At 38.4% G+C, this 15,749-nt stretch overlaps 1 protein-coding gene across 9 annotated transcripts in view; it reads right to left on the bottom strand.

Annotated features, from left to right (window-relative positions):
• CEP162 (centrosomal protein 162) overlaps positions 1–15,749 on the bottom strand; it is a 46,979-nt gene that overhangs the window by 5,161 nt on the left and 26,069 nt on the right. For 8 of the 9 annotated variants that reach the window (XM_080389448.1, XM_080389450.1, XM_080389451.1 and 5 more), the window contains 12 exons: positions 15,429–15,571; positions 14,420–14,647; positions 13,622–13,759; positions 12,579–12,691; positions 11,718–11,823; positions 10,020–10,146; positions 9,002–9,165; positions 7,453–7,557; positions 6,182–6,406; positions 4,351–5,021; positions 3,576–3,717; positions 750–848 (listed from right to left, as the gene is read on the bottom strand). In XM_080389448.1, coding sequence (XP_080245574.1) covers positions 750–848; positions 3,576–3,717; positions 4,351–5,021; positions 6,182–6,406; positions 7,453–7,557; positions 9,002–9,165; positions 10,020–10,146; positions 11,718–11,823; positions 12,579–12,691; positions 13,622–13,759; positions 14,420–14,647; positions 15,429–15,571 — 2,261 coding nt within the window. The remainder of the gene's footprint in view (positions 1–749; positions 849–3,575; positions 3,718–4,350; positions 5,022–6,181; positions 6,407–7,452; positions 7,558–9,001; positions 9,166–10,019; positions 10,147–11,717; positions 11,824–12,578; positions 12,692–13,621; positions 13,760–14,419; positions 14,648–15,428; positions 15,572–15,749) is intronic. The other variant, XM_080389449.1, reaches the window with a different exon arrangement.

The following is a 15,749-nucleotide window of genomic DNA, read 5'->3' as shown; positions in this document are numbered from 1 at the left end:
CTCTGCCTGAACAGGAGGTGATTAAAAAAAAAATAATAAAAAAATTGGCAGCACTTGAAGAACAACATGAGTATAGCCGATAGGTTCAAAAAGCTTGAGCTAAAACACAGACAGCAATTTTACACAATATTAACCCAAAAATGAAAACACAAACAAGTATAATTTTTAGATTATATGCTATTAATAGAAGATTAGGGAAAACCTAAATACCTCTCTCAAATACCAGTGAATTTCAGAAGAGCTATTACAACTAACCTCTTCTTAGGAAGACCTTAAGTTTCATAGATGTTGAAGGAGAAAACCAAGAATATAATTGCCTAAGTCACTTTCATGGCAATGAACGATGAAACAAGGAAGACTTTATCTGAACAAAGAATTTGAAAGCAATAATAAAATATCCTCTTAATGAAGTCCTGCGGTCTATTTACTACCCATCACAACTCTCAGAGGCTATGAATGCTTGGATTAACCTGCTGATCAATTTTCATACAGATGTCAGACATGTCTAACAATTAAAAATAAAAATAATAAAAAAAAGAATCAGAGGTCAAAGTTCCACCTTCTGTTCTGTTTTGTTCTCTTGTTTGCATTAGAAAAATATATTGCGTTCCCAAACATAACTGATGTAGAAGCAACCAAGATACTGTTTCTAAGACTTATTTTACTACTTATTATTTGAGGCTCTACAAGGATGAAAGTGACAAGTCTTTTGTTACAGCAAGGTACACCCAATCCAAATTCAAATGTACCTCTTTTTGTAGGAGTTCCTCTCGCATCTGTGAAACTAAAAGGGCTTCCTGATGTCTCTGCTGTTCGCCGATTTGTTCTTGGAGATGTTTTATTAATATCTACAAAAAGATTAAAAATAGTTGGTCATTAACATAAATACCCATGACAACATGTGAAAACCTGTGCAAAAAGGAAAAATACACCAAAAGCACGATCAGTATTGTCGTACCAGAGGTATAAGCGATGCATGTATTAGCAATACCTCTAACACGTATGCATGCACACTGTTTAACGACCCTCTGTGTGGACTGTTAAAGAGCACACCCGTACATATATAGTGTATGAAAACAAGTTACTTTCTTCAGTTAAAAAAAGTTCTGAAATAATCTGAATGCAATAGCTCTTTCTACCTTCATACGGTGCGTGTAAAACTTGTCCCAAAATTTTCATGCACAAATATAATTACAGGCCCAGGTCCTCATGGGGTCTTCAACCACCTCCTGAAGGAACGACAGAGGACGGCATAAGCGTAACAGCTTCCTGACCCAAGTGAGAGAGGAGCCAGTGAGGAGAGGGACTCTGCTGGGCCTTGAATGCACAAGCACAGAAGGGTTTTGTGGGGGATGTGAACATCAAAGACAACCTTGGCTGCAGTGACCATGAGACGGTGGACTTCAGGGTCCTGAAAGGAGGAAGAAGGCCAAAAAGCACGATCACAGATTGCAGGAGAGCTGACTTTGGCCTCTTCAAAGACCTGCTGGAAAGAGTCCCATGGGACGGGGATCTGGGGGGAAGAGGGGCCAAAAAAGGCTGGTTGACGTTCAAGGATCACCTCCTCCAAGCTCAGGGGACGTCCATCCCAACAAGCAGAAAGTCAGGCAAAACCACCAGGAGGCCTGCGTGGACAAACAAGTAACTCCTGGCAAAACTCAAACACAAAAAAGGAGCATGCAGAGCGTGGGAACAAGGACAGGTCACCTGGGAGGAATACAGAGACACTGAGCATGCAGAGATGTGGTGAGGAGAGCCCAACCCCACCTAGAACTGAACCTGGCCAGACTGGCAAAGGCAACAAGAAGGGCATCTCTAAGTACCCAAGTGGCAAACAGGAGACTAGGGAAAATGTGGGCCTGCTGATGAATGGGGCAGGGGCCCTGGTGACCCAGAACATGGGAAAGGCTGAGGTACTGAACGCCTCCTTCACTCGTCTTTACCAGCAAGGCTGGCCTTTGGGAATCCAGCGCCCCAGGGACTAAGGGGCAAGTCTGGAATGAGAAAGATACACTCTTAGGGGAAGAGGACCTGGTCAGGGAATATTTATGCAAACTGCACATGTGCAAGCCCACGGCCATGACGGGATGCAATGATGTGTGCTGCCAGCAACTGTGAAAACGGGCAAGAAGGAGGACACAGGGAACTACAGGGTAGTCAGCCTTGCTTCAGTCCCTGGGAAGGTGATGGAGCAACTAACCCTGCAAACCTAGCAGGCCCATGAAGGACAAGGTGGTGATCAGGAGCAGTAAGCATGGATTCTTAAAGGGGAAGAAGTCATGCGTGACCAACCTGACCACCCTCTACGATGACACAACTGGCCTGGCAGATGAGGGCAGAGCAGTGGGCATTGCGTAGCTGGACTTCAGCAGTCAGGCTTTCAACACCGTGTCCTGTAAGACCCTCGCAGAGGAGCTGGTGAAGTACGAGCTGGGTAAGCGGACAGCGAGCTGGATCTCACACTGACTGAAATGGCTGGGCCAGCGGGTGGCAATGGGCATGATGACGTCTAGCTGGAGGCCAGTAACTCAGGGGATGTGATGTGTAGAACTGTCAACTCTGGGTCCAATCCTGTTCAACATCCGCATTAATGATCTGGATGATGGGGCAAAGCGTACCCTCAGCACGTTTGCTGATGACATAAAAATGAAGGAAGCTGAATACACCAAAGGACTGTGCTGCCATCCAGAGGCTCCTCGACAGACTGGAGAAATGGGCTGACAGGAACCTCATGAACTTCAACAAAGGGAAGTGCAAACTCCCGCTCCTGGAGAGGAACAACCTCAGACACCAGTATATGCTGGGGCCACCCAGCTAGAAAGCAGCTTTGCAGAAGAGGACCTGGGTGTCCTGCTGGCCACCCATTTGAACAAAAGGCTAATGGTATCCTGGGCTGCATGAATGTTGCTAGCTGGTGGACAAAGGTGTTCCTTCCCCTCTACTCAGCTCTGGTGAGGCCACACCTGGAGTACTGTGCATGGAGCTACTCGAGAGAGTCTGTAAAGGGTCACTAAGACAATGAAGGGAACTGGAGCACCTCTCATATGAGGAAAGGCTGAGAGCACTGGGACTGTTTAGCCTGGAGAAAAGGCGGCTCTGGGGGTTTTCATCAGTGTTCACAAATACCTGAAAAAGGTTCAAAGCCAACAGAGCCAGGCTCTTTCCAGTTGGTATCCAGCAACGGAAGAAACAGCAAAGGGTGCAAACTGAAATAGAGGAGGTTCTGCCGGACCACAGAGAAAACTTCTTCACTGTGAGGGTGACCAAGCACTTGTTTGGATTTCTAAGCCCAGAAAGACTGTGCAATCTCCCTTCTTGGAGATACTCAAAAGCCATCTGGAGCTGATCCTGAGCACCTGGCTCTAGATGACCCTGCTTAAGCAGGAGAGTTGTACAGGATGACTTCCACAGGTCCATTCCAAACTCAGCCATTCTGTGATTCTGTGAATACTGTATCACAGGCCCTTTTTTAAAACAACATTCTACTTCAAAGAAAGCTAAAGTTTATAGTAATATAGAAAGAAATAACTTTAATAGATTATCTATATGTAATGAGTGTATCTACTGTATCTTACCTCTTGTGTTGAAATTCTGCTGTTTAGTTCAGCTACTTTAGAAGTAGAATGCTCCTTTGCATGCTGGCAAATCATCTTCTCCAGTTCCCTCTGATGGGAAGCTTTCAGAGATGCAATGTATTCTGCTGTGTCTTCCTGTATCCTGAACAGAGTGAAGGAAAAAAAAAGATTTAGTAAAGCAGTTACAGTTCAAAAACGTGGCAAATTTTCTCACTTGAACACATAACATATCGAAAGTGCTAAAGGTGGCATACCTTTGAAATTTCATATATTGCAAGATAGCACCACCATTACTTCTGCTGCTCTGGAGGGACATCAGGGTGGGAAGCTTACAATGTTGGCTATTTGCCTCATTTAATTAGAGGCAGCTAGAATACAGAAAACTCACACAATCTTTTTTTGGCTCCTCTTATGAAAATTAAGGAGTGAAAATAGGTGCTTTTAAATCAGAACGCAGCTGTCCTGTTTCAGGTATCTATTTTAGAACAGGATGTGTTGCAATCTAATATGCCTGTTTCCTCTACTTTGACTGTGAAGGGATCTAAGGGAAATGAGGCGAAGTGTAAAGTTTCTACGGTTGGTCAAGTAAATCCCACTGAATGCATACCCCAGTTTATGTGTACCAAATATTAACGCTATACAATAAAAATTTATGGAGGACATTGGCCAAGCATAACCTAGCTTCATACATGGGCGACATGTTAATATGTCACTTCAATCCTGTATCAGCCAACATTTTAACAAGGTTTTTTGGAGGAACACATTGAGAATTTACCTTCGTATGTTATTTTCAGAATAAGCCAGTGTTGCCTGAGACTTCACCCTCTGCTGGTTCATTTCTAGCGATAATCTTTCTAGCTCCTCTTTCAGCTGTGCATTTTCTTGCAGAACTTCTGAGAGATTAGGATCAGAAAAGGTGTGTGGTTGGTATATTTTGTCATCGTTGAAAATGCTTAGGAAGGGTTCACTGTTGCTGGAAATCCTTTTATCTGTTACTGAGGTATTCTTTTTCAAGATGTCTGTAGAGTTTCCCTTATTATTGGTTTTATTTCTTAAATTATTATCCGACAACATCACCATCCTTTCTTTTTGAAGAGTCTCCACAGTTTTTGTAAGGTCTTCTATTTCTCTATTTTTGGCGACCAGTTCTTCATTTAGTTTTAGCAGTCTGTCTTTTGTGTTACCTTGTTTCATTTGTGAGCCTGTAGACTCCAAGTCTTTATAATCCTTCTTACTTCTGAGTTGTAATTGGGAATTTTGACTTTTAAGGTTTTCAATTTCTGCCTGGAGGTTTTTAACGGTGATCTGATGGGTCGTCTTTAGATTCAGAAGCTCCTGTTCAAGTTCTGTAGAACTGGCTTTATCACCATTCAGTTTTGGTGATTCACTCATAAATTTGTAGGCAAGTAGCTGCTCAAGCTCTACAAGTCTTTGCTCATATTGTATCTAAGGGAGAGGAGTGGGAGGAGGGGAAGAAAAAGCAGTTTCCTCAAGTGTACTTTTATTATTAGCTCTTTCTATTATTATTTAAAGTTACTGCACATCTGAAGCAAGATTTCACAAGACAGGATATGCATCAGTATTACCGACAATCAGTTCTGAAATTAACGACTAAAAAAAAATAAATACGTGAAGCAAACTTAAGTCTGATGCAAAACAGAATTACTCAAAACATTTACTACAAAGTAATCCTCTACTCACAATAAATACAGTAACTATAGGAAAGAAAATTAAATTGACAAGAAACTTTCACTTTTATATAATTGAATTCTCTTCAGGTGTTACCAACTCAGACAAAGTAACATCTTATTTAAGTATAGCAAGCAGTATTTAATTTTTTAAAAATCTGTCATTATGTATTTGTCATGTGTAAGTTTTCAAACATTAATGTCACATGCTCAAAACTGTACTTCACATTTTTAAACAAATTCTTTAACAGGGTAGATCTTTATTTATATAAGTATGAATTCAGAGAGACACAGATTCTTTCTTCCTAATAAGCTAAGGAAAACCTAACTCTTCTTAATAGCCTGGGTAGCCTCTGAGGAAAGCACAATGAGTTATTCACATGGAGAAAAGGAGGAACAACTGGCCAAAGCTTTCCTTTCCTGATCATAAAGCACTTGTGCAGTTCACCTCTTCCTTGAAATAAAATGCCAGACTTCCGTGCTTCCTAACGAAAGTCTTCACACTCACTATCACGTAATTTTGGGATAGAATGTTTAGTGTTCCCAGACATTCTCTGCAGAAACGCTCAGTCAGCAGACCTCTGCAGCCACAGCCTTGGGTACAGCAAGGAATCAGGTAAGTAGCCTTAGAGTAGCCTCTGACCCACAGGATGAAACCCACTTATCTTAATTGTAAGAATTAAATTATTATGCCTCAAGAATTTGCCCTCCCAGTTTCAATACTACTGTAACAATTTTAATCCTCCTTTTATCTTGGGTCCTGAAGCTATTGAAGTTTTGGTTATAAATTCTTTGAGTATTTTTTTCCCTTGAATGCGGTCTTTGCCATTAGTTTTCACCACTACTTTGTGTTAGACCTCAGCAACCTTGTGGCTGTTACTTGCAGAGAAGACTACTCAACAAGCCGCCAACTTTTACCTTTATCTTTTGAAATTGTTGTTCCATGGCACGGAGACTTTTTTTAGCTTCATCATCTTTACCTTCAAGTTCTGTTTCTAACTTTTTTATTCTTCTCTCCAAAAAATCAACCGTGTTTGTTTTAGCTGAAAGATCAGTAGTTTTCTCAGCAGCAGCAGCAGCATAAATCAAAGCGGGCAAAGAATTTGGATATCTTCTTTTTAGAATTCCTTCCATTTCTTTGATCTATCAAAAAGAAAATTCAGTCAGAAGTCAAAAAGAATAAAGTACTAATGAAAAGCGAACAGAAATAAGTGACAAAATGTTAGCAAAAGTAATCCACTTAAGCTGGGTAAAGAATGAAATCTAGAGATGCATATGTTAAGAATTTCTTTTTTAACTGTTTACTTTTACTACTGATTGACTACTACATCATCTTAAAATATTGCTCTGGTCTTCAGACTGTCTTACATCAAACGGACCTTTTATTTATTTTCTTAGCACTTCAGCTGTACACCTCTTAATGCTGTCAAAGTAATCTGCCTTTTTCCTGGACTTACATTCACGTTCTACTTTTCCAACTGGTAGGGAGATATTTCATAACAGTATTGAAATTATTCTCCCAATAACAGACTATATGCTTTTTATTTTGGAGTCTGCAATAAAATAAAACTAGCACCTTGCATGCAAGGCTAATAACAAGCCTCTCTTATCTATGGATAACATATTCTTCACATCAGAATATTGCAGAGGCTCTTTCCTTTTGTCCCACATCCCTAGTAAATGCAGATGCCATCTCCTAAAATGCAGAAAGGCCCACTTCCATCTGAGTTTTCCTCAGTAGAAACAGATTTCAAGGTCTCTACTCCCCAGTTTTCATGATTCTTTTAGGAAACCAGTAAAACATAAACCCCTAACCTTGAATCAACTTGGTTGAAACTGATCATAACGTTAAGGGGCTACTGAAACAGACAGAAACAGCCTTAGAAGATAAAACAGCAAGCTTGTGTGTGCCTTTGCCCTCTCACCTCTTTCCAAGCAACTCTAAACACTATTTTAATGTTAAGGGATTTTAAAAGGCGTATCAGAAATATCTTGTTAGAACATAGTAGCAGAAGAGCTCTTTGGAAGTTAGTAATTGCATCTTTTTGTGTTAAGAGTATTCCATAGCGAAAGTTACTTTATCATAGTGCTTCAATTAATGCTTTATCTTTATGAAAGGGCTGGTAAGTATTTTAAGAGACCTTATCTGAAATAAAGGTTAAACGAAACACAGTTCTATTATTGCATACTTGTCGCTCAAGATCCTGAATTCTTTTAGCATCTGCTGCTCTGTCTCGCAAACGTTTCTTCTGTTGCACACACTGATCTCCAGCTTCAGCTCTGAGCTTCTCAACCTATCCAATTTATGAGAAAATAAGTTGAAACATATTCACAGATACTGTCCTGTAGTACAGAAATATTTCAAACACACACAATATAGTGGAATTATTCTGCAACTTAAAAACTGGTAATGGTAACTTCTGTACTAACTGATTCTCCAGGTTCTTAAACTAAGTTACAGCTTCTATAAGCCACTTAAGAACAAAGGAGCTGAAACTAGCTATGGAAATTGAGAAGAGAACTTCAGCTCTGGCACATTCTTGTCTTCAGACCAGTAAATCTGCCTCTTTCTCCATACTTCCAGTATACAGGCTTGGTTAATAAGCTGTAATATAATGTCCTACAGCACATTACATGAATTCAGGGTGAGTTAAGGAAATAGTCTGTGATGGGAAATAGAAACAGCCAAAAAGCAATGTTGTGTTGTGCCTAAATAAATGCTAACTCCCAGGATCAGGGGAAGGAACTGTATAGCTAATGCTCCTGCACTCCCGTAAAGCCTGGTCACAAAGACTCAAAGTTTTAATCTAAAATTGAATTTCCTACCTTTATCAGCCACTATTATCACTGTACAGGGTTATTACACCTTTTATAGTCGGAAGTATTGCTATCTTGATTTCTTGCTCATATTGGCAATGTTAGCATAAGTAATGTTTTTACACCAGCATAGTTTGACTAATCTGATCATTGTTTTTAAACACCAATCCATCCTGAAGAAAACGCAAATAAAAATATTTTCTTTCACAGCAATGGTATGTTGATCAAAGTTGGATATGGTGGCATTTAAGGGACTTCCTTGCCTTGCTGCTGTTCAGAAGCACCCCTTTAATCTGTGAGCTCTCTAATAAAATGCCATGAAAAAATTCCAAGATCAGTTATATTTTATCATTGGTAAAATTCTTTATTTCTATGAATCCTAAATCAAATCTGATAAGTAGGCAGTGCAAATCTCAGGACTATTTCCAATTCATGTATTAGTTTTGCTTGCTTTATAATTTGAGTGTTTTGGCTTTTTCTTCCTTACTACAGCAACCAGATAATTTGTATTGGAAATGGTACTTAAGAGAGTAAGTAAGTGTTGCCTATGATACCATGGAGTAAAAAGGAAAAGAGAATGACAAGAGGGCTGTTCCAAGTTGTTGAATGTGACAATTTACTTCCTTTTCTTAGTCAATAACTTTTCAGGTTTTAAGGAAACACATTACTTTTGTTTCCGGAAGCATTGTCAAGATGTCCAGTAGAAGCAAAACCAGGTTTTAAGCATTCTGCACTTGCAACTCTCACTGCGTAAGTAGTAATATCAATTTTGTAGAATCCACATTTGATTCAAAGGTTATGAAGATTTACATGTTTTTTCTTGAAAAAAATGGCATTATTATGAAAAGGATTACATTATACTCATCACTAAGAAATAATTTTAAAGTTCCGACTTCTAAAGATAAAGCTAGATATTATCACCTCTAGTTTTAGTCTCTCAATTTCTTCTCTTGCATCTTTAAGACGAGCTGCATCTTTATCTAGAAGATCTTGATTTTCTGCATACCACTGAAGTCTTCTTTTTAAATGAGTAATCTCCTGTTTGTACGATTCTTCCATAACTTTAAATTCATAAGACTTCTCACCTACAAAAATTTAACATCCTTAGTATTATTAGTAATTACATATTGAAGAATTAGCCAACACTATCCTCAGCGCATTTCATACATTTACTCTTTTCACAATCCTGTTACCGCAGTAAAGTTTTAAAACTAGACCCTAATTAGGACTTCAAATGCAAGAGTATTTGAAAAAACAAACTTTCTTCTCTCATACATGGAAGTACTCAATGATTTACAGTTTACCACAGAACATATTTAAAACAGAATCCCAGGGGGATCTATTCTTGATCACAATTCTAGTAAACAAATTTTCAACAACATGGATTACAATACAAAATACATGCTTAGATATAGATTGATCATACTCCTGTCATTGAGGGATAGGGCATTTTGAGAAGAGACATGCTGGAAGTTGAGAGTCCAGTTTCTGGCCCTTTCTCATTAAGAAAGCTGAAGTGAAACTGGAAAGAGTTCTGATAAGAATGTTGAAAAAAGTCACAAGGCATAAGTTATAGGTAAAAAATGGGCAAGATCTAAATAGGAGACCAAAATGCAACATAGTGAAACTCTTCTTATGAACAGAGTTGCCATATAAATGGAAGCATCTGTTTTCCATGTCCAGTGGAAGACGGGCAAGAAATCAAACTTAACAGGTAACAGTGAGTTTGGCTAGGTACAAGAAAAGTCTTTCTAACAGAGTGCCAAAGGTACTGCAGCATGTCCTTCACTGTACGCTTTTATGAGAGGTTTAGACAATGTTTGGAAATGGTCTAGATGCATTTGACTTAAGTAATACTCTAAAAAGAAACAAGTTTTAGTTATTTATTTAGTGAAGCAGAGAGTAGGCAAAATTATTCAACAAAATGAAGGTGCTTTACCTAATGTGGATGCAATCTGGACTTTTGCTAGATCTCTCTCCTCCTTTGCTTGTCCCAAGTCTACCTCAAGAGCTTGCTTATCTTGTTTGAGAAGTCTTATCTCTTCTTGTAATTTAGTTTCTTCCTTCTGAGTTTTAGAGAAAACAGTAAGACAACTACAACTAAACTGTTTAGTAAAACTAAACAGACATAGTCATGCAAAAAAATGAATAGGCTCTTTCACCATGAAATGATTAAATCACAACAGTTGCGTCAGACCACACCAGCAATGAGGTTTCCTAATGTTGCTATTATTTCCAGGCCTTGCTATAGCACAGCATGGGAAAACTTAGCTTAACATTAGAAAATTATTTTTTTTAGTAAGTCTTACATAACTGTCTTCGAAGTAGAAAACATCTGCCTTTTGAAAGGGTCAATAAAGAAAATAGCTTTACTTATTTCTAAGACTCAAGACTGTAGCTTAAATGGACAGATATATTGTCCAACAGTTCATCTTACTAAATTCTATTTCTCACCATTTTCTGCATGCACTCTCTGTTTTGTTTGTTTATATATCATCAGTAGCACACTTCAAGTCTAAGCAGGATGAAAGGTCTCAGTGCCAGTGCCACCTCTGGAGATGGAGGCCCTTGTCCTAGGGACACAACAGGAAGCACAACTGGGGGACCGAGATTTTGGGGCCAGCCAGTAAACAGGCCAAGTACCTAGGGCCAGCATGCACACAGATGTGTGTTACTGCTAGCAAACTCCTGTCCTGATCTGCTGAACAGCATCAGGCCATAGAAGCTTCTTGTGTTTCCAACAGTATTGCTTGCATTTCTGCGGTGCGAGCAAAGGCGCTACTCTCCGTGCTGTGTGCCTGACCATGTTAGTGTGGTGTGTGTGTCCCTCTCCATCTTTGGATCTTGTGTCCAGTCTCATTACTTGGCTGGTCCCAAGGGCTGGGAAGTGTAGCAACAGCACCTATGAGGCTGCAGCTAGGGATGGCCCTGGAGTCTTACGAGCTCTAAGTCAGCACTATCAGACCAGGAATACCAGGAACACCTCCGCTGGTCCTGAAGCTCCCTGGATCCAGATCTTCCTTATAACCTACCTAACCAGTTGTTGTCTTTTTTTTAAAAAAACACACACACACACACCACCACCACCACCACAAAAACTAAACCAGAAGAAGCATCTTTTAATTTCTGGTCTAGCTATCAGAGGAAGTATGTACCAGAACGGTCAACCTACTTGCAGTAAGCAGAGCAATGGAAGTACCTGAAAACCTTTAATTTTAACATCAAGCTTACTAAACATCCACCCTCAAAACCACAAGCATTTGCAGGAACACAAAAAAAGTTACATGAGTCAACAAGAAGATTCTTCTCACTCTGGCATTCTTTTCTAGAACTTACTCTGTAAGAGCAGGGATAAACATCCTTCTGGATTTGTCTTATGCAGGAAAGTTATAGAGGTATCACTACTTCCTGCAAGCTCTCACAAGACATTTCAGAATTGCCAGTAAACAGGGCAATGTTGCACTTCTTTCAACACATGTCTCAGGGGATTACTTCTGAAAGTTCATTTGATGAGACATTTGTGATATGAAAGTGTGGCAAATAAGCATGATCCACTAGATTTACATTATTAGTCTACAATATGGATGGTTATGTGTTTTTTGTAAGAACACATGAAAAAAGGTTGGTATATACCTACCTGTGCTGCTCGAAGCTCTGAAATCAATTCTGTGAAACTCTGATTTCTGGCTGGTTCAGAATCCTGCACGATTTGTGATTGGGTATTAATCTTCTCTATCTTTTCTCTAAATGACAACAGCAAAACCAGTTATGCAATGTGGTGACCTGGCATACTAAAAAACAAGCCCCCACCCAGTACCATGAAGTCAATCCGTGCAGTCTCAAAATAAAGGAAGAAGCAACTATGCAGTACATCTTTACCCAAAAAATTCCACCTGTAAGGCAAAATCTTCTCACCTTGCACAAACTTGTTTGTTGGGACTACACAAGGGAGCGAAACAAAACCTACTTTGCATCAGTGGAACTCATGTACAGGTCTCTCCCAAGCAAAGATTTGTAAAATAGGAGTACATGCAATTGCTAGGTTTTTTCCTCATTAGTAGCGAAGGATACATACACTGCAGTGAATCTAATGGTTCCACCACTACCAGGATCTCTTGTGGCTCCTGATCCACTGTGTATCTTACAACAGTATCAAAACATTCTGACCCATGAGCAGAGCCGTAATACCAGAACAAGCGTAGTATACAATGTAGTATACATCGCATTCTGATATGAATACAAATATTTGAATTTTAGCATTGGAATATTCCCCAAATGGAAGGCTCCAGTCTTCCCACAGGTCTGCAACATCAGCAAGAAGACTAAATTAAGTTTCCACCAAAAAAATCAATTCTCAAAAGAAAAAACAAAACCACAAACCCGAGAAGCACTGGAAAACATGCACCTGATAAGACTCTGCAGTGATTCTTCACAAATAAAATAATAAACACAGCTGAAAATTCCAGAGATTTTAGGTCAGATGTTTAAATGAGCCTACCTTAGGGCTACTAATTCAGACATTAAACACTGATTTTCCTTAAACATCCGTTCCTCATTTTTTTTGTTTTGGATTTGTAGCTCTTTCATTTGTTTGTACAACCTCTCATTTTCCTAAGTTGAGACACACAAAGTTAAAGCATGTTCATAAATTTCTGTTTTGTCCAGTTCAAAAACAATTGTCTATGCCTTGCATAGTTTGCATACTGCAACAGTGGAAGAAAACATTAGATGTTTTATTACTAAGGTTCTAAAACAGATATATACTTTCATTATCTTTATGCTAGAGTAGTTTACAGTGACTTCTACAATCTTGCCCAAGTGCCTGCTCACTCTGGAAAGCCTAGGCCAGTTCCTCTGCAAAGCTACCCCAACTATATTCTAAAACTGCATATGTGGATGGGTGCCGACAGATCAGAGCTCAGCCTGCCCATGCTCCAATACTGTGGACACAAATCATCACTAATCAGATGCTCACAGCCATTCCGGCAAGACAGTGCGCCCATACCAAGAAAGGCCACTGAGCACCAGCTGGAAGCTGGCTAAACTAACCCATTTGGTTTTATAGCTGCAAGCATTCAAAAGGATTATTGAGCTTGCATTATCTGTTTCTACGTTTGACTAAGTAATAAAAATCAGGCACACTAATAAGGTTTCCTTGAACTCAGCTGCTCAGATCCTGTGAAAAACATCTGCAAGATAGAACCCTCCAGATTTCTAAAAATGCTTAAAAATACTAGTTTTCTTTTGCATTTGGGGCAAAAAGTCTGTGGTTCTTTATTGGCCATAAAGTATTTTCCCAGTTCTCAACTGACAAGTCACTGTCAGACAATTTAGAACAGTTACAAGGAATCATGGACAAAAAACCCAAACTAGATGTGTGAAGTACTTTTAAAATGTGCAATACATGTTTGCCCTTCACATCTAAATTTCATCCACTTTTTAGATAGCAAGAAAGCAGTTTTCAACAGAAAAGCAGAAACCATTAAAAAATTTTGTTTCTGAAACTGGCTAGAACACAGCTCAATATGCTGCGTGGTATACCTGTTGATAACCTTGAATAATGACTTCTTGATCTTCAATTTCTTTTTGTATTTGTGCCAATTTTTCTTCGGTGACAGGAGCTATTGCTGTATGATGGGTCCATCTCTTCTCTTGAGTCAGTTCTTCCATACTTCTTAACTTTCAGAAAGAAAAAAAGACACACAACTAATAAGAAAGTTTTGTTAGCAACATGGAATTCTCTACAACACTACACTTTTACAATATAAATAGATCAACATTTTCATTATGATATGAAAGCAGACCAATGAGCCAATCTTGTTATTGGAGTTTTACAGAAGCATCACAAAATGGGAACAAAGTATAAAAAAGTTTGGGAAAAGTTAAGAGAGTTTTACCCTCCCTGTTCTGTTCTTATGTATCTAGACAGGAGGGGGTAGTGGAGTAACCCTGGAAATATGCCATACAGACAAAACACAACATTTTTCAATGCATCAAAAAAATAAGCAATATCTCAACAGCTAAGTAATTATCTCTAACAAGTGGTATCTGTTAATCTCTTATGCTTTTTTTTTTAACATAAGAGCAAGTTAAATTTTTGTAAAATGATGCAGAAGTCTCAAAATAGACTAATGGAAATGAGGGTAACAGTTTATCTCTGTAGAAAAAAAGAGATCATGGCTTATGGGCAATAAATGTAACAGCAGGCAAGCATTTACAAACTAGCAGTGTGTGTAGATCTGGATTTCATTAACAACTCATGTAAAACAGCATTAATTTAATTTTCAGAAGCAATGTTTTTCCTATTCTATAGTAACGGGATACAAGATGATAAAGTACCTTACTCTGAAGAACATAGTTTTCCTGACCCAGCCGAGAAAGCTCTTTTTCATGCTGTGTTTTCAATTCTCCCATCTTTGTCTCTATTTCTTTCTCTTTTTGTGAAACTGTGCTTGTCAGCTGTTGAATCAAATCACGAGCTGCGTTCAGGTCCTCCTCTGCAACTTGTACTCGTTTCAGCAAATACAGTTCTCTATCACAACTTCTGATAGGAGACAATGACAAATCCTAGTGAAGAGAAGAATTCAGGGAAACATTACACTGAGCTGACTGTTTACAAAAAATTCCACTCATCAATTCTAACTGGCTTGTCTGGCTCTCAGCAACCACATAAGGCACTTGACAAGAAAAAAACCCCACCATTCTCACAGCAAAACATCCTGCATTTACTTTAATGAGCTACTTTCTCATTTCTGAAATATGTGGGAGGAAAAAAAGCCCCAAAACAACAAGAAACAAACACCTCTCATATAACAGCCACCAGAATTATTCTATTATGCTTCTTACTTTTTGAAAAGTAGTAGTAATTTAGGTGTTGAATGAATAAATTTTTTATACAGTTGATAAGGAAGAAGGGAAATCCATCATAGTACTGCAAATTCAGTCATATTGGAGAAATCAGAAAATACTATTAAATATATAATGGAATACAAATAGAAAAAAATAAATCCCAACCAGTAGTAGTACTAAACATTCATAACAGAATAATTTTATTCTAGATTTTCCCCTCTTCTATCACAAAGTAGTAATTTTCAGAAATCAATAAGCATTCCAACTTTAAAGTATACAGAACCACCCACGCAACTGAAAAGCAATATAACTATACCTGTGTATTTTAAGAGCAAAACCTAGTATTTCAGTAAAGGAAAGTCTATTCAATGTTTCAGCATTTGCCAATCTTGTGATTTTAATTAATTTTAATAATAAAATTATTAAAAAGCTTGTCAAAATAAGCTTGCAAACCAAGTTGTACATACTATAATTAGGAGCATCAGTGATTATTACTTACATGCTGATATTGTCTGCCATAGTCCACAGCCTGGTGTCCAAGATTATTAACAACTGAGTGGCCAGACGTAACTCTGTTAACACTTCCCTCCAAAGTGGGTTCATTTGTTGCAGATCTTATTATCCTAGTAGCAAATAAGGCTACTTCGTTTAGGCAGAAAGTAAAATAGAACAAAATTAAATTCAGAATTTAATGTCCTTTAAAAAAAATAAACTAATTCACGTGATTTACCTCTTAGGCAGATAAATTTAAGTATTCTACAACCTGAATTTTGAATTAAATACAAAAAGTTAAGAGCAATGAAACATTAAAGAAAATTTA

This window comes from Falco punctatus, assembly GCF_963210335.1.
Source record: "Falco punctatus genome assembly, chromosome: 5".
In the NCBI taxonomy this organism is placed as follows: Eukaryota; Metazoa; Chordata; class Aves; order Falconiformes; family Falconidae; genus Falco; species Falco punctatus.
The sequence above is the reverse complement of the archived record's forward strand: the minus strand, read 5'-3'. Positions and strand labels throughout refer to the sequence as shown.